This window comes from Montipora foliosa, chromosome 4 (genome assembly GCF_036669935.1).
Source record: "Montipora foliosa isolate CH-2021 chromosome 4, ASM3666993v2, whole genome shotgun sequence".
NCBI lineage: Eukaryota > Metazoa > Cnidaria > Anthozoa > Scleractinia > Acroporidae > Montipora > Montipora foliosa.
In genome coordinates, this window is record NC_090872.1 from 14,344,322 (window position 1) to 14,367,323 (window position 23,002).

Below are 23,002 nucleotides of genomic sequence, written 5' to 3' on the forward strand. Positions count from 1 at the left end.
TAAGTTTGTTAAATTAAAACTCGGCTCTCCGTTCTTAAGATACAGAGGGAATTATGATAACCGAAAAGTTCCGGGACTTTCGAGAAACGGGCCCCTGGAACGTGACCACACGACGGAAAATGTGTGATTTTTTTTTTAGCTCTAATGCTTTTCTTCCAAATTATGATCTTGAATAGTTCTGCTGGTCTGTAGATGTTTAAAAAGTTTTAATAATGACGAAAACGTCTATTAAACGGCCGGCACAATGCTCCCTTTGTATTGCCAGCAACAAATGGTTTGAATCTTTCATGTTCTCGTAATTAAATAGTCAAGACTTAAAACTATACTTCCTGTCTTACAACACTCTAATCCCCGAAGCAAAAAGACCACTTCCGCTTCAAAAATCGTGGCAAATGTGGGGGATAGCGCAATTGGTTTCGTTGACTTATCCACTGGATAGTGATTTATCATACGGATAGCGCTATCCATCGTTTGAACAACAGGGCCTATGGCCCGTTTCTCGAAAGTCCCGAAAACTTTTCCGTTCCCGTTGCCGTCGCCGTTGTCTTTGCTAAAGCTCTCTATTATTGCCTGTTTCTCGAGAGTCCCGAAAACTTTTCGGGCCCGAAAAGCCAAACTGTCAACCGCTTGTTTTGGAAAGCCGATCTTTTAACATGTTTTTAAGGTAACAAAAAAAATTAGAACTGTGTAGTTTGACGACTTGAATCCTCTCCGTTCTTGAGATACAAAGGGAATTGACACCCGGAAATGGCCCGTAAAGTTTCGGGACTTTCGAGAAACGGGCCCCTGGTCGGGGTTGAACTCCAATACAGCGATCGCGGATACAGCCGGTTAGCGGTCAGTTCTTCGCAGAACTCTTCGCTAATGTTTTCACACACAGTTTTCAAGTTTTTATATGCAGTAGTTAAGCTAAATCGAACCTTTAGTTTTTGGCGGACGCCGTCCCATATTCCTGCAACTGTCTTTATAACGAAGTTCACAATAAAGAGGTTTTCTATGAAGTTTTTCACACCAGTGCTCACTGCCTCGGTGTCTAAAAGTCTAAATTTATCATCCTGTGGAAAAAATAAAGGAATTTGGCCCTTCATCAGCATAAAAATTACAAGATATTGCAGCCCAGCTCTTTAAACAGTCTCCTTGTTCATATCAGGAACCGTGCAAATTTTAATGAATTCTGTGAGGAAAGACTCCTTCCTCAGAAAACGATGACTATACTATTCTTACTTTGATTATTTTGATTGTTATCTCTTTCGCCAATATTACGGCTGATAAGGTAAGCTAATGTGGAGATCGTGATAAAATCAATCAATCAATCAATGAATCAATCAATAAATAATGGCTTAATATCAGCGTATCTACATAATGGCTCTTGTATGCTTCTTCGCTATTACAGTGTACCTTTTCCTCAATCATTGTACACGATATACACTATGCCGCGACTTAATGTATTATATCAGTACTTTTATATTCTTCTAAAATAGCGAATATTAACTTTTAATTTTAAATTTTTAACGAGATTCTTTGTATATAGCTAGTACAATGTTTAAATGAAGAGCCACTATGCAGGATACGCTGATATTTATTTATTTATTTTATCACGATCTCTACATTAGCCTACCTTAACAGCCATGATATGGGTGAACGAGATGACAAAGTTTAAGGGGTAGAATAGAACTGCGCTGGTGCCTTGAAAAAACATTTAGTTTGATTTTTGAAAATTGAACCGAGCTTTCAAGGTATTATTGTTTTGTTGTTTATAGGGCTTTTTTCTTGTTTTAACTGTGTTCGATCCTTTTCAAGACAACTACGTAGGGTTAGAAAGGGGCGCTTATAGGCAGTTAGTTTTTGCTGTTGACTTGATGATAAAGTCAAGCTGGTGGAGTAAGTATTAAAAGCAAGGAGGTAAATGTCTAATGGCTTACCTCCATGACCTGAAACCGATAAATTGAAGATTTAAGTTCTATTCTTCTTCAGCAAAACGATAAAGTTTGTCACGCTAATCTCGTGTGGCCAACAGCTATCAAACCCGATTCCTCGGTAGAACTGTATCTCTAACGTCACAAAGGTATAGTCGGTAGCGTCGACTTTCGCAATGAGCTCGCGCGCATCTTTGAAGTACAAAAATTTCTCGCGCGATTGATCACAGGCGTAAACAGAATCTGCTTAATAAGCTTTCTTTTTCAGCTTCGGTTGGGCTTTAAATCGGAGTAGATTTCCTGCCATCTCGCATGTTTTCGTTTTGTTCACAAAGTCTTACATTTAAGCAAGAAAGAATCGGTGAAAGAAATATGACAATTTCATTTTCAAGTGAGAAAATAATATTCAAGCGGTGTTTAAATGGAAAAGATAGGCGCCGCACCTAAGAGTGTGGGACGTGTGCGGGTTTTTTTTTCCCTTTCATATGGACCACGTAATTGGTCAATCAAGTGGACTGCGGTGTCCGACCCGGAAGTAAGCTTTTTCTCATTGTCTCCAAAATTTATGTCACCAATACAAATGTGGCAGCGTCAAAGCAAATTGATAACGAAAACGTATTACCCAGGTTTCCCTTCATTGCTCAAATTACATTGCATGAAGAAAACTCGATCATTGGCCGTTTTTATACTAGAGACGCATTCTCCGTGCAGACGAATTATGCGTCTCTCATGTTATCCGTCTAGTGTGAAGACGGGACAAACTATATGAGACGCATAATTCGTCTGGGACAAACTTGGGCAAACATTTTTTCTTAGTCTGTTCAATTCGTCTAGTATAAAGACGGGCACAAAACGCATAATTCGTCTGTACGAACGACCCAGTTTAGTGCGTCTTCGAAGACATACTAAAGTGAATAGTTTATCCAGACGCATTATGCGTCTTGTGCCCGTGTTTAAACCAGACGAACCTAACGGACGCAGAAAACAAAATAGACCCAAGTTCGTCTCTAGTATAAAAATGCCCATTGAGTTCGGTAAATAAAATGTTAATGCTTTGTTTATAGCCAGACGTGCACTTATCTATTGGCAGGATATTTTATCGCGGAATTATGTAAATCTCGAGACCCCAAGACAAAAATTACTGCCAATGCTCGGGGCGGGATTGGAACCTGGCGGAACCACTATCTCCGGCAATGAGACTGGACTGTTTGAAGTTTGAACCACGGCGGTCAACCTGTTGAGACCACCTTGAGACTTCAGCGTGGGTTCATGGCGAGAGGAAAGTAATGTGGCACGCATAATACTACCTTCAAAGTTTCTTCGTATAATGTCGGAAAGTGGTCCACATAAGATGGCGTCAACCGAGAGGTCGCGCTCGATCCAGTCTTTTTGAGACCAGTAAGCACAACCCAATGCGAGGGATCGCCTCCTGGCGCCAGTTGCTCGAAACCGGATTAGCGCTAACCGTTGGTTAAGAAGAACCAAAACCTACAGGTTTCCATGGTATTTAACACTGGTTAGCCCTAACCATGCTTCCGGCAACCCGGGCCTGATGAATAAAAATGTGCTTCATAAAACGGGCTACTGAGAACAATTCACTTTATTACATGTTTTATTGACAAATCGACTAAATGTACCCTTTAAATACATATTGCAGTGCTTTAAATACTGAGAAATCGCATTGCTAGACAAAAAATATACTTCAGTTTGTATGTAAAAAAATATGCTTAGATGGAAAAATACTTGTAGGTATACGAAAACTACCGATTCCAGTGCCTAACCTGTTATAAAAGACTGTCGTTTCTGATTTGAGATTGCATATAGCAGGCTAATAATGAGCGTAATTATTGCTCCTAAAAGAGTATGGAAAATACGACGAACGACATTGCATTCAGAGCACGGAAGGAGCTAGCACGACCTCACTTAGTAGAAAGATAGAAATAGTTTTGTGTTAAGTATTGAATAAAAAATACTGCGACCATTAGAAAATATTACTACATCAAAATTACTTGTTTCGACAAACCAAAATGCTTTGTTACAAAAATAAGTAGAAAATCTGATCTCCTTTGAATGTCTGACAGACTATTTCGTTGCCTTCAAGACAAGAATTGAAACGCTATCCAAAGTTGGTTGGAAAAGTTATAAAAAATACAGCCGTCGAGAAAATCTCTTCTCCGTCTCACATTGTCCAAACATTTTTGATATTATTTACACGAGAAATGACGATACGTTTGAGAAATCAAATTAAGGTTCGTTCCCTTCTATTCTAAATGGGTTACACTGGCAAACTTCTCATGCATGACTCACTAAGGATGCTTTAAACTCACAACACCGTTTCATTGCGTTTTAACCAAAGGTCAGTTTCCGATTCTTATGGTTGCACTGCAACAGGCACCAAATATCTTGGGTTTCTATGGACACCAAGGTCATGTTACGTTGATTGGGCGATGGATTCTGAAATGATTTGATCTTCCTAAACAAGGGATCTAAATCTCTTTCAAGACATTCCTGCTGATTAAACCAGTGAAATAACTTCAAAAATAGGACGATCGATCAAGACCGCCACCAAATGGTACTCAAATGGCATTCTTTTACCTCTAATCTACCTTCAACGGTTTTCTGGAAGATTATACACCAGGTACAAAATCTTGACCAGATCTGTGATTTTATCTAAGGATGACAATTCTTCAATTTTGTTGGATGCAATTACATCCAAGCCTACCAAACTATCTACAAAAATTTGCAATTTCTTAGCTATAAAAATTAACACGCACGAATCAGCCTGTACAAATGATTATGTAGCAATTACCGGTAATAATTACTGCCTCGACAGTTACTTCATTGTACATCATTGCTGAGAATTTAGTTATTACAACATGTACATGGTCAATCAACCTTTGGAAAATTGAAATTGATTAAAACTATCTAAGTGTGATTTCATGGTATTGATGTCGGAATAATAATGTACCTACAGCAGTAGAAAAAATATATTGGTTTTCAGATTCTGAGATACTATAATATTGTGCATTGACAAAATGGGTAATTCAATATTTCCTAGAATGCTTGTCTTTCAGGTTCCCACAAGGTTCTAAACCAGCATGGAACTTCTTTCTACATGCATGTATAAACACAATCTACAAAAGATGTTCTTTGGAGCGACCACTGAAAACGACTAGTTGAAATCCTATTAAAAAAAACATAAATGGCCTTGCATGGAAGGTCAAATGTTAACCTTCCACTTAAACCAAACACTAGATCAATTGCATTGATCAGTATTGATCCAAAAGCCAGTAAAACTAAATGTACTGTAGCATCGGACAATGCCGAACAAAAATAACTTTACTGGATTTAAAACCCCATTTTAAGTACTGTACTTGGTCATAATAATATTAAGAAATACTTTCAGTACGAATTTGGACACTTGGCGGCAATGATGCAGGTTAGTGACTGTGATGTTCAGGATTGACCACCTTAAATTCACCTCAAGCAGATGTGGTCAGTTTGGGAGGAGGAACTCTTGATGGTGGTGGAGCAGAGGTTGTCCTAAAGAACAACAGTAAAGAACAAAGTCAGATAAGTGGCAAACCAAATTGTGATGAATGCAATGAAAAGGGATCATAAACGAGAGGATTTATGCCCCGGTAAGGCAGGCTTTTAAAGTCTTCTTTTGTATAAAAAGGAAGTTTTACAAGAAACCATTTTGAAATGAGTCACTGCAAATGGGTCTTAAGCAGTTGAATGAGATACACGTTCTGCCATTTTCTCTAATTTTCTGTTGCTTAAGTGCTCAACTGATAATAACAATATTATTATTGTTACTGTCCCTTTCACCCTCCATAGTGGCATCAGTATTATTTTAATCTTAACTGGTGTCATTTGGGAGCCCCCTTCAATGACTACAAGGTGACTCTTACATGTATCAATCAGAGCACTTTGGTTTGACTCCTAAACTTGATGTCATACATGTATGTAGGCTGTGTCAAAAGTTGGTACTAGGCCCTACTCCAAACAGTGTTCTGTAAGTTCCCCTCTTCAGCAAAAACCAGAATGTGCCTGATCTTAGCCAGCAAGCAAAGACCATGGGAGAGACATTATGCTTTAGGTTGGACCCCAGTGTAATAGCCATGTCTTTGCTGTACATTGCAGCAAGAAAGTAAATTATATAACCAGAGACAGTGGACTTACATGCATTGGTTTATAGGACATGTTGAATAATTTGATTACTTTGCACTTGTACCACTCAGGAAAAATACAAACCTTACCAGTTGGCAGGCAGGAACACTGTAGGTCTGCCAATGAACCCTTGAGCTGCATATGGAATCCATTGGTCAGGGTAGGGTGCCTGAACTTGGGAGTAGCTTGATGGTGGAAATTGGCCAGTCATATCTCCTGGGATCTGACCTTTAGTGAGCGTGCTAACAGGTGGGAGGACATAACCAGGGGCAGGATTGGCTGCAGGCGGGGATGTAGCCTGACCAATGTCACCACCTATAAGGGAAGAAAAAAATTATTGTTGGTTTTTTGTGCAATAATTTATCTCAAGTCTGATCATATAGGATTTGTAGAAAATTGTGAAATTTATATAAAAGCCAAAGGCCAGAAATCACATTGAGAAGCAAAGAACATCTAATCAAACCATTTGATCTTGATTTGATGAAGTCTCATTAATTTTTACAAGTGCAAAAAATGTATCTTTGCATCTGAAAGTCAAATTTAGCCCAGATCAACAAAAGCCCTACAAAGGACTAACTTAATACACTTGCATTGAAATAAGAATTTTACCACATCAAGTCAAAGCAATGCTCTTGCAGTGTTCTTTAAATTTGTTGTATAAGAAAATTATTTCTTGATTGAATGTGTTCCAAAAAGGGAACAGATTCAAGTTGAAGTTAAAAGAAAGGTTACGTTTATACAAACATTTCCCAGCCTGGTCAGAGTTTTTCTCTGTCCTTGTGTGGGCCCATTTCCATCAGTAGGGCTAACACTCACATGGTTCATATGGGATACAAATCTAGCACTTCACATTACCCTCTATTCAGTTAACTCTGTTTAAAATATAAGTGTTACACGGCCAACGTTTGTATAAACGTAACCTTTCTTTGTACTAGTACATGTTCATTGCCGTGATCTTAACATCTTCAGTTCCCACGGCCTACTCCCGTCTGACCTTGTAGCTCAGTCGGTAGAGCGGCAGAGATCTAACCCGAAGGTCGTGGGTTCATTTCCCACCCTGGTCAGAGTTTTTCTCTGTCCTTGTGTGGGCCCATTTCCATCAGTAGGGCTAACGCTCACATGGTTCATATGGGATACAAATCTAGCACTTCACATTACCCTCTATTCAGTTAACTCAAGTTGAAGTTACTTTTGTGGTGACTCTTTTTACGGTAGAACATTTTCACACAAAGTGCTTGATCACACTGGACAGATAATGTTGAGGGCTATATCTCCAAGTCTTGCCCAATTTTGTCATAAGACTGGAATTAAGAGGTCATTTCCTTAACTTTTTGATTTGTTTTCATTACATCATTTTATGGAGGAATCTAATGTAATAATTGCCAAAGTAGCAGTTTATAATGTCATTAAATTAAATTTGCACTTTACTGTTAATCAGATGGTTAGACTGGTTCCTGTACATGTGCTTGTACGAAAGTGTGTCTCAGTCACGTTGACTTACCACTTGTGATAACTCTCTGATACTGTATTGGACTCCCTAAAAAGAAATGTGGAAAAAATGCTTATTGTTAAACAAGGAAATAACTCTTAAAGGCTGCTTCTAGTTTTTGACATTAATGAAATTATTGAGCGACAGCCAAAGCCAGGGCACACAGCATCTACAGTATCCTTACTAAATCGAAAGTGTTGTGGGCTCACGAGGCACAGCAGAGTGAGTCCACAACAAATTTTGACCATTGTGATGACGAATATAGTTGTCGATAAGAGTACAGACAACGCTGAACCACTTTTGATTTGTTTTTTACCACATTCAATGACACAACGAAAGAGCAAGCGTTGTCTATAACTTTCTTGCAATATGATTGGTTTATTTTCCAAAATGAGCGTTCCTGATTGGCTATTGCATTGCGTGACAAATTGACGCGAGCATGACGCAAGCAGCGTTGTCTAGACTTCTATCGACAACGGTAAATTAGCCAATCAGATTGCGAGATTACAAGCAATTGTGGTAAAAATCTCATTTGTCTCAGCTAAGCGGCATGCCTGGACAACTAAGGATTCAACTTGATTTTGTATCTGCCCAGAGCCAACCAATCATGCATGGATAGACCTTTACTATGGGGTTGTCACGTGGAAACTTACGCGTTGCATAAGATGGGGAAGTTGTCATGACACTTTGTCCAACTGACGAGTACCCTACTGATGTTGCATTACTGCTGACAGATGACTGGGTGTTGTCGCTGATACGCATGGTGTAACCCTGTCCACCAACCATGGGGTGGGAGGCCTGTACAAGGTTAGCACTTGGTACTGCAATAAATGTCTGGCTGGGTGGGGCAGCTGCTGTTCGCATCATTTCATACGGAGGCTGCTGCTGAATTTGATGAGCTGGTGCCAGGTTTGGCATTCCCATTGTGGTATGCATGGAAAGGGTTGGGTCAGATACTGGCTTCAGCTCTGTCAATTCTGTTTTCACAGGTGGATCTGACTGTGAAAACAAAATGACCATTATTAATATTAATAATAATTTATTGTTCATGTCTTATCACTTGTAAGATAACCAACTGTTGTCATTGTCAAAATGAACTTTAATCTTAGGTTTGAAAAGAATCTGTCATTAACCCATTGACCATTTTACTCTGTGTAATGCTAGACAGTTTACCTCATCAACTGTGGGCATCCTTGGACATTTGAGGTGTCAATGGGTTAATAATTATTAATACTTCAACATAAGGTGACTATGTCATGCAAAATGAAGTAATTTCATGACAATTAAAATGCCCAAAAAGTACAATGAATACCTCTTACTAACCGAGTTCGAGGTCCGTACTGTAAGTTACGGACCGAGTTTTTTCCCGTTGATTTATGGCCCAAGCGCGAAGCCCGCGGGCCATAAATCAACGGGAAAAGACGAGGATCCGTAACTTGCAGTACGGACCGAGAAAACGAGGTTAGTAAGATATTTATTATATCTTTGAGGTTAACCAGAGCGTGGGCAAGGAAACTAGTCAAAGTGAAGTGGAAGGTTCAACTGCCACAAAGAATGCCTGTTAAGTTTGAAATAGTTGCTTGCAAGATTCAAACAGTTTTCAGTACAAGTTTATGCAACAGAAACGACATGAAAAACTCGCTAGATGATGTTTTGTCGAAATTTTAAATTTAGCGGGCCGTACTGTAGAATACGGCCGGCTAATTTAGCCAATTACAGCGTGCGTACTATCTGACAGATACAATGAAACATTTTAATAACCACTTAAAACTGTTGAACAACATAAAAGAAATACAGGAAAAGGAAAGAGAAGCATGGATGGACACAAAATGGACAAGATTGAAACATACTGCATTTGAAGTTTATGGTAAATCGCCTCAGTCGTTTTTACTCAAAATCATCTTGCTTGTGATGCAACAACAATTTTATCAGTAAAGTAATTCCACGTTACCATTTTCCAGGTCTAAACTTGTAATTAATTGAAGATTTCCCCTAAACACCCTATAATAGCATGACATATAGCCCCTTTAAGGAGTCATTAAAGTAGCCGACTTCTCTTTTCTCTTTTGTCAGCTGTCAGAAACCACTGACAATCAACCAAACTTACATCACTAGCATGATGCGCATAATGAGCAGATGACAAGCCCTCATCTTGTACAGGGGTGGGGTGGTTGGGTGGTGGACTTATGACTGTGGTGGGATACCCAGTTGCAGTGTTAATAAAGGTTGTTGGCACTGATTGCGCAGGGCTTGCAGCTGTAGGGCTGCCAATGGAGGGGATCTTTTCTTGCTTCCTCCACTTGGCCCGTCGATTAGAGAACCAAACCTGTGAGTAAGAGAACTGAGATATTAAACGCTTGCACCAAACACCCATTTTTCTTATGCCTGTAAAACTCAGATACTGCAGAGAAAAAGAAGAGCCTGTTTAAAAGAGCTGTTCCAAAACACATTCACATGCTGATTTGCCTAGTTAGCTCATTACACTGCTCAGCATTAACAGTGAAAAGGATAATAGTTGTAAACGGTCGTTGAATGACCGCCCATTTGCCTAACAGAGGAAAGTACACATACATGCAAACTTAAAAAGACTTTGGTCTAATTTTCAATTGTTCCTGTGCAAAACCTGTGGGAATTTTTTTCAAGAAACTCATGGCATTTGTCTTTTCTCGGTTGGCTTGGACAAAAAACAAACACAGTCAACAAAACATTGAACCTAAATGCACTGGAAGCTGGAAGAATGAACTTGTAAAAAAAGTAAAAACTACATTAAAAAATCATAAAATGCTGTATGCATGCATGGCAGTGTAAGCATCTTTAACTATAAGGTATGGTTTGTCTGGTTCAATGATAACCACTTTTGTCTGCTGATTAAAAAACACTAGACAGGTAACTTGCTTTGGTATAAGAGCACTGTATGTTATTGATTAGATGCCACCTCACTAAAATTTTCCTAATTACTTGTTATTAAAAGAAATTATATGTGTATTAAACCATTAGACCAGGTTAAATCCATCACTGCTAAGCTGGAAGGAAAACAAAACTCTCAAACAGTGTTATCACTGAGGGTTAAGTGAACATTAGACAGAGTAGAAAATTACAAACACAAACAATCAATTTGATTAAGGCAAAGATTTTTGTATTTTTGTATCATTTTTTAGTTTATTATTTCAAGTTTTCACACCAAAACTCTCATAAAATGTCAGAATTGGGAATATTCAAACACAGCGGGCAAGAAAAGAGAAAATGCCAGTTGGAAAGAAAACCACGTTGCTGTAAAAGTGAAAAATCCATGCAAAGAATAGTACCGTAAACACCCGCAGATAAGACGCACCTAAATTTCCAAAAAATAATCGCTAGAAATCAGGAATGCGGCTTATCTGCTGGAACAATTGAAAAAGGCTGCTTCCAGTGTCCAGTTTCGCATCCAATCTAATGCCTGGTTACTTAGCTATGAATATTCCGCTCACGTTCTTGTTGTAATGCAAAAATCTATGTCAACAAATGCTAGAAAAAGATCAATCACATGTCAAAGAAAAAAAAGTTCCTTGTACTGTAATTATAGTGATTTCTTGTAATGCTAAATGATCAAAGGAATTTTCAAAGTTGATGACTTTCATGCCTACAAAATACTCAAATTTTGTCATTCTTGAGCAAACGGAGCCTTGGAAATGTAAAACTTTGAAGAAATAACAAGGTTACAATGATTAGATCCAGTTGTTGAAAGCTGCAAGCTTCTAATTTATTGGTTATTAAAGATTTTTGATCGATGTCTAATTTTTCACAGTGATAGACAATCCTTGTTTGGTTTGTTATGTGGTATTAGATCAGAGCATTCAAATCAGATTTTTCAAATCCTTTTCCAGCATTAACAGCAATGACTTTGGTACCTGTATTCTTGCCTCAGAAAGATCAACATCCTGTGCCAGCTTTTCACGTGTGAAGACATCAGGGTAATGGGTCTTCTCAAAAGTCTTTTCTAACTGTTCAATTTGGTCTCCAGAAAATGTTGTGCGTTGACGGCGCACTATCTTGTGTCCCCGGAGATCTGAGGGTGACCCAGCATCCATTTGGCCCTCTGGACCCTCTTCTTCAGAATGACTCCCTAAGAGAATATAGATAAATTAGGAACATGGAGAAATCATGGTAAAATGTTCACTTTCTTTCAGGGGGTGCTTAAGGTCATATTTAAAGAGACACATAGCCCAATCCACATTTGCTTTTCATTTCATTCCTGCTTTTGAGCTCTGCTTAACCTTAAAATCAATATTACAGTATTAACTTATTTGACGAATTCTCCTTATAAGTGCACATTACTTTTTCTTCAATTTAAAAAAAAATGTTGTCCTTCTTAAAAAAAGCCCTTCTTGCTCTTAAAAGAGAGCGGTTTCCTCGACATACATGTAATACCCCAGAGATTTTTGTCAATGATGTGAGTTTGTTGCATTTCACATCAAATTCTCCGATCATTAACCATCAATGTAAACAAGAATATTTTCGCGCGCGCGCCTTCTCTGCAAAATTCTACGACGCATGGGCGAAAAGGCTTTGTCTGGGTTTTGGATTTCTCACGAAAACATAAAAAAATTCCAACACAACTTAACAACATTAAAATACCTGTGCTTTCGGCGCTTTCCACTGAATGCTTTCTTTTGCTTGGGGAAACAGAATTAACTGAGTGGGCGGCCATGCCTAGAATCCCGTTGATAGAGTAGGAATTCCGAGGCATATGAACACTTGACGGCTCAACTTTCATGCTGCCATCGGGAACGTCGCTAACAATCTCCTCCGTCTTTCCGGGGCCAATTTTGCTGTCGGAGCTGTTGATTCGATTTCGAACAATCCTATTTATGGAGCTGACACTGGGAACATTGTCTGTCGTGCAAACACCTTCGCTAAGAAGCCGGTCTCGAATCTCCCAAGCGAACATTGTTGGGTTCGCACGCTTGTAGTCCGCGATCTTGTTGACAACGGGACCTGTTGCTACCTTCGGCTTGCTCCCGCCAATTACCCCCGGTTTGATGGAGCCTGTCTCGTAGAAACGGCAAAGAATCTTGCTTACACAGCCGTGAGATACCCTTAGTTGCCGCGAAATGTCACATGGCCGTACTCCGCTCTGAGCCAACTCAACAATTCTTGATCGAACAACATCTGGGAGAGGTCTTCCATTCACGAACAAACCTCCAAGTTGGTTAACTCCACCGTGTCCTGTGAGGTATGTAAATTGGTCCTTAGTTTACTGTTGCGTACTTGTTTTGCTACTAAACACCAAATTAATTTACTACCTTGTTTTGTAGTATGAGCCATTCCAGTGCACCCGTTGATCCGTGTGTATTTTGCCTTTCCAAAAATCACTCAGGCGCTACGACCGTTTAAGCTCAGTCAGGCGTTACTAAACACTGTGACTTGGCCGTAAGCGAAAGCCTGTGAAAACCAAATAAAGAACACAAATACTATCAAATTTCTGCAGCAGATCATTGAACCGTTTCGAGCACAACAGAGAATAAAAACAGACGAATGTCTCGCCAAGTGGGCATTCCTTCAACACACCTCGTGTTCGCGGACGTTAAACTTGCAAATGATCCCAATCTGACTTTGTGGGCTTCCGAATATATTGCATTCGAAAACCCAACTCAAGACTGATTGACACATTTTCCAATCGAGAAATCTAATTGGTTCGCAGAGAAAGCCATTGTTTTCAAAACCTAATTTGGGCCAGCATGAAACAATCGGACAACAGACTATCTGTCAGTCATCCGAGACTATGAAAACACAGTATCAACTGGTTTTCACAAGGCCATCTATCTAAGACAAATTAGATTGATTCCTCTATTTTTCCAAATACATCTAGGACACGCGCAAATAGCAGAATGCTGAGTAACGCAAATGTGCTGACCTTGATACAAATATGAGTGGACCTACGAATTTCCGGTTTTTAGATTGCTCAGAGATTGCGCGCAAATAGCATAACATTAGCATAAATCGAGTTTCGCAATTTATTGTGGTTTTGATTGGGGTGAAAGAGTGGAGAATGTGGCTGAAGCGTTCGACTGTGACTGATCTTTAGTAAGAGAGAGGTGCAAGACACTCGCGGGTGTCTCCGGGACGGTCGTTGATGCATTCCAGAATGTAAAAGAAGGGTAAAAAAGAAAAACGCAAGGAGAAAAATATTAGCAGGCGAATAGGTGAGTATTATATCGCTGCAAACTCTATTGAACAGCGTTCTTTGTGTTGCGGAGACACTAAGGAGCACCCCACAATGCGTATTTTCCTTCAAAGCCAAACAACCTTATTATTTGCATTCCATGTTGTTTCCCGACAAATTGCAAACGGAAAATTTCATTGCTTTGATGAACGGGCGCCAATAAAATATTACTTAACGCCCACTTCTTCGTTTTCATGCTGACAAAGTCTTCGTCCCTTTTTTGTCCAGTGATCTATTGCTGCACAGATCACAATTTCATGGGAGAGTGAAGCCAGGGGAAGTCGAGATGGCAAATAGCGCTTATTATGACCCGTGCAAAATATGCTGGTGTTGACTCCAATCCCATGGACATCACAGCACAATATTAACGCCTTTAAAACACTGCGCTGACAATTAGCCCCAGAGCGAATACAAGACCTTTTGACTTCTAATTGGGAAAATGCGCAAGTTATGCCGCAATTAATATTAATGAGGGGAGGGCGTGAGATGAATTTATAAGAAGTTGTTGATGTGTGTAACACGGGAAACCGAGAGCTCTACACTTGATTGTAGTGCCAAATTAAAAGGCTGATGATAACAGGTTAAGTATGTCTTAGACAGTAATTTGTCGCTTCCACAATAGAATCCCAAGGAAATCGCGGTTTCCCGGTTGTGGCATTTGCGCGTGATAGAATCTCTGAATTAGAAATCGTAGAATTTTCAACAAAGAACAAATTGGTGCTCGGGGCGATATTTCTGAAAATTATTGAAACATTCAGCTTTGAGTTAATTACATCATCGAAAAGTAAAGTTCATCGCAAAATTTGTATTTTTTCTTTTTGTTCTCTTTGCTAGAATATTGTCGTTGCAATACAAATTTTCTGACATGTTTTCCTCTTTACGCAAGCGCGGTGCATTCCAATTCCAATCGAGTCTGTGACGTCACGAAATGAACTGTCATTCCCTATTTATCAGTGACAACTATGGGAGGAAAGAACTGCAGTCCGATTATAATTTTGCCCTCGTGAAAACTTGATTCTTGGACCATTGTTAAAGATTAACTGGTTAAAGATTAGTTTATGATTAAATGAAGCTTTAGTATGGGTTAGTTTGTATGAAGTATATAAGGAAAATGTTAGGTGCGCGCTGTCATCTGTATGTTTTAGTCCAAAAAATTGCTCTTTCAAAAAGGTTTTCCTTAAAATCTTGGACGATTTTTAACAGCTGTTTTTCAAGTCTTGCAATTGTTTCAGCTGTTTTAGTATTTATCATTTGCATACAGTGTTGGAATTTCAAAGTATTCTAATTCGTCAGTACTAAGCTAATGTAATCGCTTCAAATCCACTTGCGTTTTCCGCAGTTTATACAACAGCATCAAAATCAAGGAAAGATTCCTATTTGAGCGGAAGGACCGCGAACGAGGCCTCCTATTTTTGATTCGATGAGTCTGCGAAACGGATGGTTTCGAGCTTGAAATGCGTAGTCAGTCAAGAGGGTGCTTCATGAGACGGAACTTACGATAAGCATCGAGAAATTTTGTATGCTTGATTACACAGCTCAAGACACGAAACCCGAATTGAGCATCACTGTGCTCAAAGGTTATTTCCTGTTCAGATCGAGATCAGAGTTTCCACACTAAAAACGGCATTTTCGCAGTCATTGTGATTAAATAAACTCGAATCTCATCACTTTAGCTTCTATATTCAATTCCCTTAGTTTTTAAGATTTTCTAGAGGAGAATGGGTTTTTGGTTTGCACGAAAGCATTCACCCTAAAGAGTGATCGATTCTTAAAGGTTTCTCAGTTTATAAAACTTGCACTCACGTGTACAATTGAAAAGCAAGGCACCGAGCTTTATAACCTTTGTATCTGACCACTGATCGATATGCCATCATTGTCTGATCTCTATTGTGCTTGAGACTTAACTGAATACAGGATATGAAACTACCTTACAGTCACTGAGTCATTCGTTTCCTTTCCAGTTTTATTTGCGCCATGACTGATCAACTCTATATGTCTTCGAAACGTCATGAAAATATGGCTTCAACTAGTTTTAAACTTCGTATAAATTATATGTTCCTATCATAAAATGTGCAGTAACGCCAAACTATTTAAGGACTTAGCAAAAAGACTGCCTTCGGCAACAAATTTGGTTGAGGAAGAATCAATTTTTAAGCAAAAAGTGCGCTTGTCCTAAATTCCTAGGATTTTCGCGTAATTTTCGCGAACAGAGAAAACGCTTTTCGAGAGAGAACAACTTATGTCAACTTCAAGTTTATTTCCTCCTTATCTCACAGTAGTGTGAATTGGGGTATCATATTCGTCATATTGAAAACGGATTTAACATTACCGTGTTTAACAGTGCTAATTTGACGGAGTGCAGCAGAGAGAGACGAAATGCTTGCTCAGTCTTAGCAGAATTGCATGTTCTTGTATTCTAGGCAAATGACGTGTGTCGACAAAACGCAAACAGACCCACGAAGGCTTCGTTGTCAAACTTACGCTGCGCTTTAGCCATGAATTTCTTAAGGAGCTGCCTGTCGGCTTGAATTCGTGCAAAATTGGATCCGAAATTTTTGAAGAAATCAACAATGTTGCATTTTAATCGCGCACGATAAGTTTCGTGAGCCAACTTTAGGAAGTCAGTCTTGTTCTCCCATGAGGAAATTAACATAACGAATCGCTTTTGATCTGGTTCATAGCTTTAGGAAAGATCTCGGTTCCCGTGCTGGTTAGCAATATTATATGAAAGAGAATTGCCAACGTTTGTCTCTGCTCGAAGCGATAATCGAATTAGAAGCTATTTAACTGTTATCACAGATGACTGATCCGGTCTTCTCTCTGACTTAACTTCACACCTCACTCGAGTGAATTCGTGTTAAACCAATGAACCAGAAATCAGTTCAACAAAATCGCATCCCGTTTCACCACAGCACTGCAAGAGGCGCACAGCCATCAAATATCAAGAATCGCTCATGATACGGAACGACGGGTTAGCCGTCCTTATGTCATTCGGAACGAAAGTACTCCGCGCGTTTCGAGATCGTCCTCATAGGCTGCAAATATTTGGGCAGTAAACAAGCGCTCGTGGGCAGGCGTTAAGTTGGATTTGTACATGGAATTGTTTGTTTGTGAACGATTTCCCTCTACTGTAGTCAAGCATGAGAAGGCAGGGAAATATATCCTTAAAATCAATGAATCGAACACGGCAAAGGCACCCAAAGGCCTTGCTATGGGCAGTCAACTTTCGCGAAGCTTTGAAAATACTCGAGGCAAAAACAAGCAAATTCCTTCACATGTGTCTAACAGAATGCAATAACCCACGAAGATCAAAGCTTCACTCCATAATTATTTAAGTAGGTCAATTGAAAAGGAATATAACAAACTATATTTGAAGAGGACAAAAAATGGAAAATCACTTTACCTTCTAGAGCGGGTGCTATCAATTCGCTTGCTTCTGACCAAGATGCTTCACAAAGCTATAAAAAAAAATTGTAAAGGGTTTTCCAATAAATAGGGGTTCCTAGAGTGCTCTTCTTTTGTTATGCATATGAGTTGCTTGATTAACTTTTCGTAACATACTCTGCTAATGTTTTTCGCCTGAAGCTATTTATGCTGAATGGACCGCTAAGACCACGATAAGTTCAACAAGACAATCCGTTCGAAGCAGGATAAAAGAAAAAACTCAAGATCTTTCCAGATTAAACCTAACTGACTTTTTGGGTCGGCTCTGCTTCAGAAAATGTGGATGTATTGCTTCGTAGGTGATTTGAAATTTGCTTGGTTTCGTGCAATGCGGATGTCGACTTTTCATACTATTTTAGTGGAAGTTGAATAATGTTTTTTAAACGTCATTTGACGTAGTCTTAACCACTGTTGACTAACAAAGTAAGAATTGACGAAATGCAGCTTCCTCCCTTTTCTATCCCACCAGAGTCGTTTCATTTCATTTCATCGTGTTTTGCCGGGCCTACAATAAAGTCCATAAAACGCAAGGTGGCTCAAGCCTGCCGAATTGCCTTAAAAATGCAAAAAAGCGAGAAGTAGGATATGGCTTGTCTTGAAAAGGTCTTTACGCTTCACCTACGCCATTGAATCAACCTCAATATTTCAAGCATATAGAGATATCAATTTAATCTGCAAGCTCAGTTCTCATTGGTCATTAGACCAGTTATGACTTAACAAACAGCCAAATACAATAAGCTTACTTGTTGTAAATCTTTGATGTTTTTACTTCATTATATTTGCTTCTGAGCTCTTCCGCAGAATCAGTACTCAATTTATTTGAAGGACATTAATTTTTCCTTTCCTTTACGTTACTCAGTGGACTTTTTATTGTACTCATAGACTGAAATGAGGTCATACTCCACAATCATGTTAATATAAAATAAATAATCCAAAAAGTTACCCATTCCCGGTGATTACGGGCTTTTCGGAATAAATTGTCAAAGAAAGTTTGTTTATTTCTCCAATCATTCTCCATGCTACGATAAAACGCTTTTGCCATGAATATTTTTTCTTGATACACTTTAAAACTGCTTAACTAAGTAGATAGAACTACCGTGAGGTTTCCACGCACGTAAAAAAACTACAGTTTCGCCATTTGCGCATTCAACACAAGATTTATTGACTCTAAAGGCTGCTAACATGGCATGTAATTTGTTAAGTAGGTGAATCTCACGCGTGAATTAGAATGAGGAAAGAGCAAAAGAGTGATTCAACTGCTGTCTTTAAGTCTTTCAGTTGAAACAGATTACGCTAAAATCGCTCGACTTTATCGGTGACATTTCGCGTTACACTTAACCGAATATGTGTGTATAAGTGTGTGTTTGCGTTTATCAAAAATTGGCTCACTGGAGCCAAGCAGCCGATCCAATGCAATTCAACCGCTACATGCCTGTGTTTTAGCACGTGATCAGCAACCATACTGATCGACTGAAACAAAAAAAGAAAGAACTTTAAAAGAAAATCGAAAACAATTCTATAGTTTGCCTTTCTCCACCGGCATTGTTTTTCTCTCTCAACAAGACGGCCGTTGCCTCAAATTGAATGCAAAAGACATTTTTGCCTCACTAAAGAACTAATCGTTCTTTCTCTTTAATCCTAACCTACGTTCAAATTCGATTAATGGACGACTTTTTTATAGTCATTAGCCTGCGAGTCTTTCAAGGCGCAATCCGTGTAACAATATATGTAAGCCCTTCTTATAAACAAACACGAACTGATTTAAACTCTCTGAAGGATCTATTTGTACGGATTTACGCTTAGCTAGCAGAGCTTGCACTCGATTTTATACGCTGCTAAGTACGCAATGATTAAATCCTACCACCGATAAAGCAACCAGTTTCTCAAGAAAATTGTGAAGTCCAGTTCCATTGGAGAGAAGGTTTTAATTTCTTTTCGAATAATTGAGTTTTTAGGAGCAGTTGTTCATCTGCTTTTAATGACGAAGCAATTTTTCAAAGTTGGCAAAGACAAACACTCGAATGCCCAACAAGCTTAAACGATAAGCTTCACTACGCATACTTCAATATCGTCTCGATTTGTGCAGTTAGAACGGTTTGAAAGAATAGACAAGGGGATGAAAAAGATTAAAGGAAATTTCAACAGGTTGATTTTGCCTGATGAAATCAACTTATCAGTGATTCATCACGCAAATAGGCAATCGTTTCACGCAATCTGAACAACGCAATGAATGCAGCTTCTGGGAGCTGTTGATACTGACATAGCTCTCGGTGTTGAGACATAACTGTCGGTATACAAGACTAAATTTCCTTCTTAGATCTAGACGTGGGTGCGCGTCAAGTCAACGCGGCCAAAATAAGTGGTTTATATGACGACTGCTGAGTACCGGTGATTTACGTCACACACCGTAGCCACAGCAAGCAATCTTGTCTTCGTCCTCATTCCAATGAAACAATGAAACGCGAGTTAACGGCCCCGGGTCGTCAAGCGCGGAATCAAAGAAAAATAAAGTGTGGTCAGTAAATAAGGGCTCTTGAATATCTGCGTTTTGCGGGGTATGCCTGTTTACACAAGTCATTTGAACTTTCGATGTTAGCGGTTTTTAATGAAGAAGTAATTGTTGAGCGGCGGTTGCATTCGCATACTTTGGCGCTTGCAAGTCAAAACAAATACCACATTTAAGCTTTTCTTCAAGCACTTCCAGGCTATCTTTGGAGATCGTGTCCACTCTCCGTTATTTAAATAGGATTAATTTCACGTTATGGTGCAAAGTCCTCAAGAGGAAATGATAAATGCATCTTTATTGATTTAAAAGACCACCACAGGCGTCCTGCTGTGTCGAAGCGTTCCAACACTGAGCTACGCGCGGCCTAACAAACTTTTCGTCCTCGCGCCTTCATAAAATTGAATGTTACAATTCGTCAGTCTTCACTTATTCGATGTAAATCTGTTCTTCTGAGTCGTCCATTATTACAAAGGTAAATCTAAGTTCAGTTGTCAAATAAGCCTGGGGGCTTAATATAGCTTCTTGTGGGGTCAGCTCAATTTATTCATAGTTATTAACTAAGTTATTAAGTATGATTTATTTTCCTTGTATTATTTGACTATATGCTCTTATTGTACAACTTCAAAGTCGAAATGTCGTTGCACTTTTCTCGTTTCCTTGAGAAGAGCCCATTTTCCTTTTTCCCCAACTTTGACTGGAAAATGAGTCAAGCAGAGAAATTCCTTTCCAGTAACTTTGTTACAAAATAACAAGGGACAGAAATCAACAGTTGATTAATTACGACGTTTATACACTAATTAAAGGAGGCCTTTTGACAGAGCACAGTTCCTTTTAGCGATTACAAACTTGGAACAATATACACTCAATAAACCTCACACTCCAAAATCACACAATAAAATTCGTATATCTTAAGAACTATCGATACAGTAAAAACCTACGGTATATCTTATTCCAGATTCAGAGCAGCGAGCCATGGGAAAAGCAAGCAAGTGTTTGTATAATGTTGTCTTAAACATCCCAAAAATTGGCGGTTGAACTAAATTTAGAGTTGAAGATAGTTTGGTAGCTCTTACTTCAAACTATCTTTCCCATGGAAAATGTTTTCCTTTCTTTCGACGTTCATTTTCAGCTCAATTGCGTCAGTTTGTTCGCGCAAGCGTCCACTGCCAGGCCCTGCCCCGTAAAATGTCAAGAACAAACTACCATCAACTAGTGAGACTGTCATGCGGGTGGTGAAACAGAGAAAACCGTGATTGACTCTCTTAAAAATCAGTAATATCAGTTCAAAGTGGACGATAGGCGATGAGAGTGCATGATGTTGCTCGACAGAGTTGGAATCCAACGGAACCAATCATTCGATGAAACGGAATCGCTAGCTTCAATTAATTATAGTGGACTTTAATCTTCTTGCACCGTTTCACCTGTGCTTATCATTTATGTTTGTTTACTCGGAAACTGACGCGTTGACTTTCATGCCACATTGAGGACATGTTTATTCAATCGGCTCGCGCAAAATGAACAAGAGGCATAGCTTTATTCAGTGGAGAAATTATTGAATTGGAAAATTAATGCTTGTTTTAGGGCATAAGCATAGGTCCTCTAAAGTCACTGGAAACGAATATTCCTCGGAATGTCTTGCGAATTCCGCGCGCATTCTCGTCGCCAGAGTCCGCTTTTCTTTTGGTCAGCGCCAAGAACACGGACTCTAGTCACAGCCAAAAATAAGCGCAGTCTCGGTAATGGTATAATGTTCATTCGCTTTGTAACCGTTGACGACCGTTTTTAAGAATGTGCAGAAGAGCCGGAAGAGCTTTGGCTGTGGCCAGCGACCGTGTTATTGGTGTTGACAAAAGAAAAACGGACTCAAGGGACATCGACGAGAATGGAGTTCTGAGCTGCAAAATGTCGCCTTATTTTCTCCGCTCGCGCAAGACGTGCGATGCGCAGTACAGATGCGCAATGCCATGCTGTGAAATCGTCATAAATTTGACTATCGCGTCACAAGAAAAAAAAATTAAGAAATCGGATCAGGAGGATAGAGATAAGAAATCGGTAACTAAATTTTCAGTTGACTTAGGCTTTCCGAGCGCTTTTAATCTTAGCGAAGCTTGTCAACGTATCTAGACATATACCACTAAAACAAGAGAACATTTCGGAGGAACTTATGGTCATATACCAACAAATCTTGCGAAAATGAAGTATTTCAAGTTCGCTCTTGTTGGAATAGCTGTTGTTGTCACAGTTGGGACTGTTTACAAGTGGTGGAGACTAAGAAAGGAGCTGGTAAGATGCTGACCAGTACAAAGTGCTGTTCATTTGAAATTCAAAGTGACATTGTTTGGCCAATTACAACCACTGAAGAGTGACAAGAACGTGAGCCAATCAAATCTCGCAACAAATAAATGTGCCTGTCTGCGTTGCATAGTGACAAATTTTAGCGTTTTGCAGTTCGTAAATAAAAAACGAGTTTTCTTGGACACAACAATACGAATTGTGGAGTTTTTCTTCCTTCTCCACGAAATACGTCATAGAATCGCGTTAAAATTCAGTAGCTGTAATCATTACAGAAACGTCTTGATTGTTGATTATCAATAAGCATTTCCTTTTGGAGAAACATGCATGAACGCAAATACAGTTAAATTAATGACAAACAAAGGGACAAAGTAACATTGTTGGAAAAATTATCTAAAGTTAATTAGTCTTATCTATAACACAATAAGATTGAAACACCGAGTTAATCTTTTAACCAAACGAATTTTCTCGGATACTTTATCTTTTATGTTCTCTGTTTATAAACGTTGGTTTGCACAGTATTTAGGTAAACGTCCTGCGAAATATCTCTTTAACAATTACTTTTCAGTTAAATCTAATGGACTCAATTTGTCTCATAATGCGCAGGAAAATGTTGAAGCCATCGACAATGAGGAAAAAAACCACCCAGAGCTAAGATATGGCGTGTACAAAAACCCTGCTGAGGGACCTTCTTGGAGACTGGAACCTGGTGAATATTACAACCCGGCTTGACACACAGGGAGCGTCAAGCAATAGCGGTCAACCGTTGAGCGTACAAGAACCCTGTTTGTTGATCTTCTTGAAGGGTGGAACCTGGTGGATACCATAGCCCTGACTGAGCTTCGACAACAACCGCGAGTCTATAGACCGTTAGTCAGGCAATGACAGTAAACCGATTCTCATTACATAACCGACGAAAGCAATTCAACTGAGAGTAAATTTAGTGTCAGCTGTAAAACGATACTCAACTCTTCGCCTGC

General features: G+C 39.2%; 2 protein-coding genes across 10 annotated transcripts in view; one reads left to right on the forward strand and one right to left on the reverse strand.

Annotated features, from left to right (window-relative positions):
• Positions 1-3,501: 3,501 nt before the first annotated feature.
• LOC137999962 (paired box protein Pax-6-like) lies at positions 3,502-17,547 on the reverse strand. Of its 6 annotated transcripts, none has more exons than XM_068846005.1 (10): positions 17,476-17,547; positions 17,184-17,238; positions 12,861-12,999; positions 12,193-12,783; positions 11,466-11,680; positions 9,686-9,904; positions 8,232-8,577; positions 7,591-7,626; positions 6,179-6,404; positions 3,502-5,459 (listed from the first exon to the last, which is right to left on the reverse strand). In XM_068846005.1, exons 3-10 carry the CDS (start codon positions 12,880-12,882, stop codon positions 5,399-5,401), a joined length of 1,716 nt encoding a protein of 571 aa, XP_068702106.1. In that variant the 5' UTR covers positions 12,883-12,999; positions 17,184-17,238; positions 17,476-17,547; the 3' UTR covers positions 3,502-5,398. The 6 variants fall into 6 exon arrangements, with proteins under 6 accessions (XP_068702106.1, XP_068702110.1, XP_068702108.1 ...); XM_068846009.1 differs by having other exon boundaries at positions 6,174-6,404; positions 17,342-17,540; XM_068846007.1 differs by having other exon boundaries at positions 11,478-11,680; positions 17,342-17,538.
• The window catches only part of LOC137999964 (astacin-like metalloprotease toxin 1), a 22,701-nt gene continuing 13,119 nt past the window's right edge, over positions 13,421-23,002 (forward strand). For 3 of the 4 annotated variants that reach the window (XM_068846012.1, XM_068846010.1, XM_068846013.1), the window contains exons 1-2: positions 13,421-13,760; positions 22,629-23,002. The exon at positions 22,629-23,002 is cut by the window's right edge and continues 70 nt beyond it. The gene's annotated coding sequence lies outside the window, so the exon portion shown is untranslated. Of the gene's footprint in view, positions 13,761-21,995; positions 22,014-22,628 lie in introns of those variants that run through there. The other variant, XM_068846011.1, reaches the window with a different exon arrangement.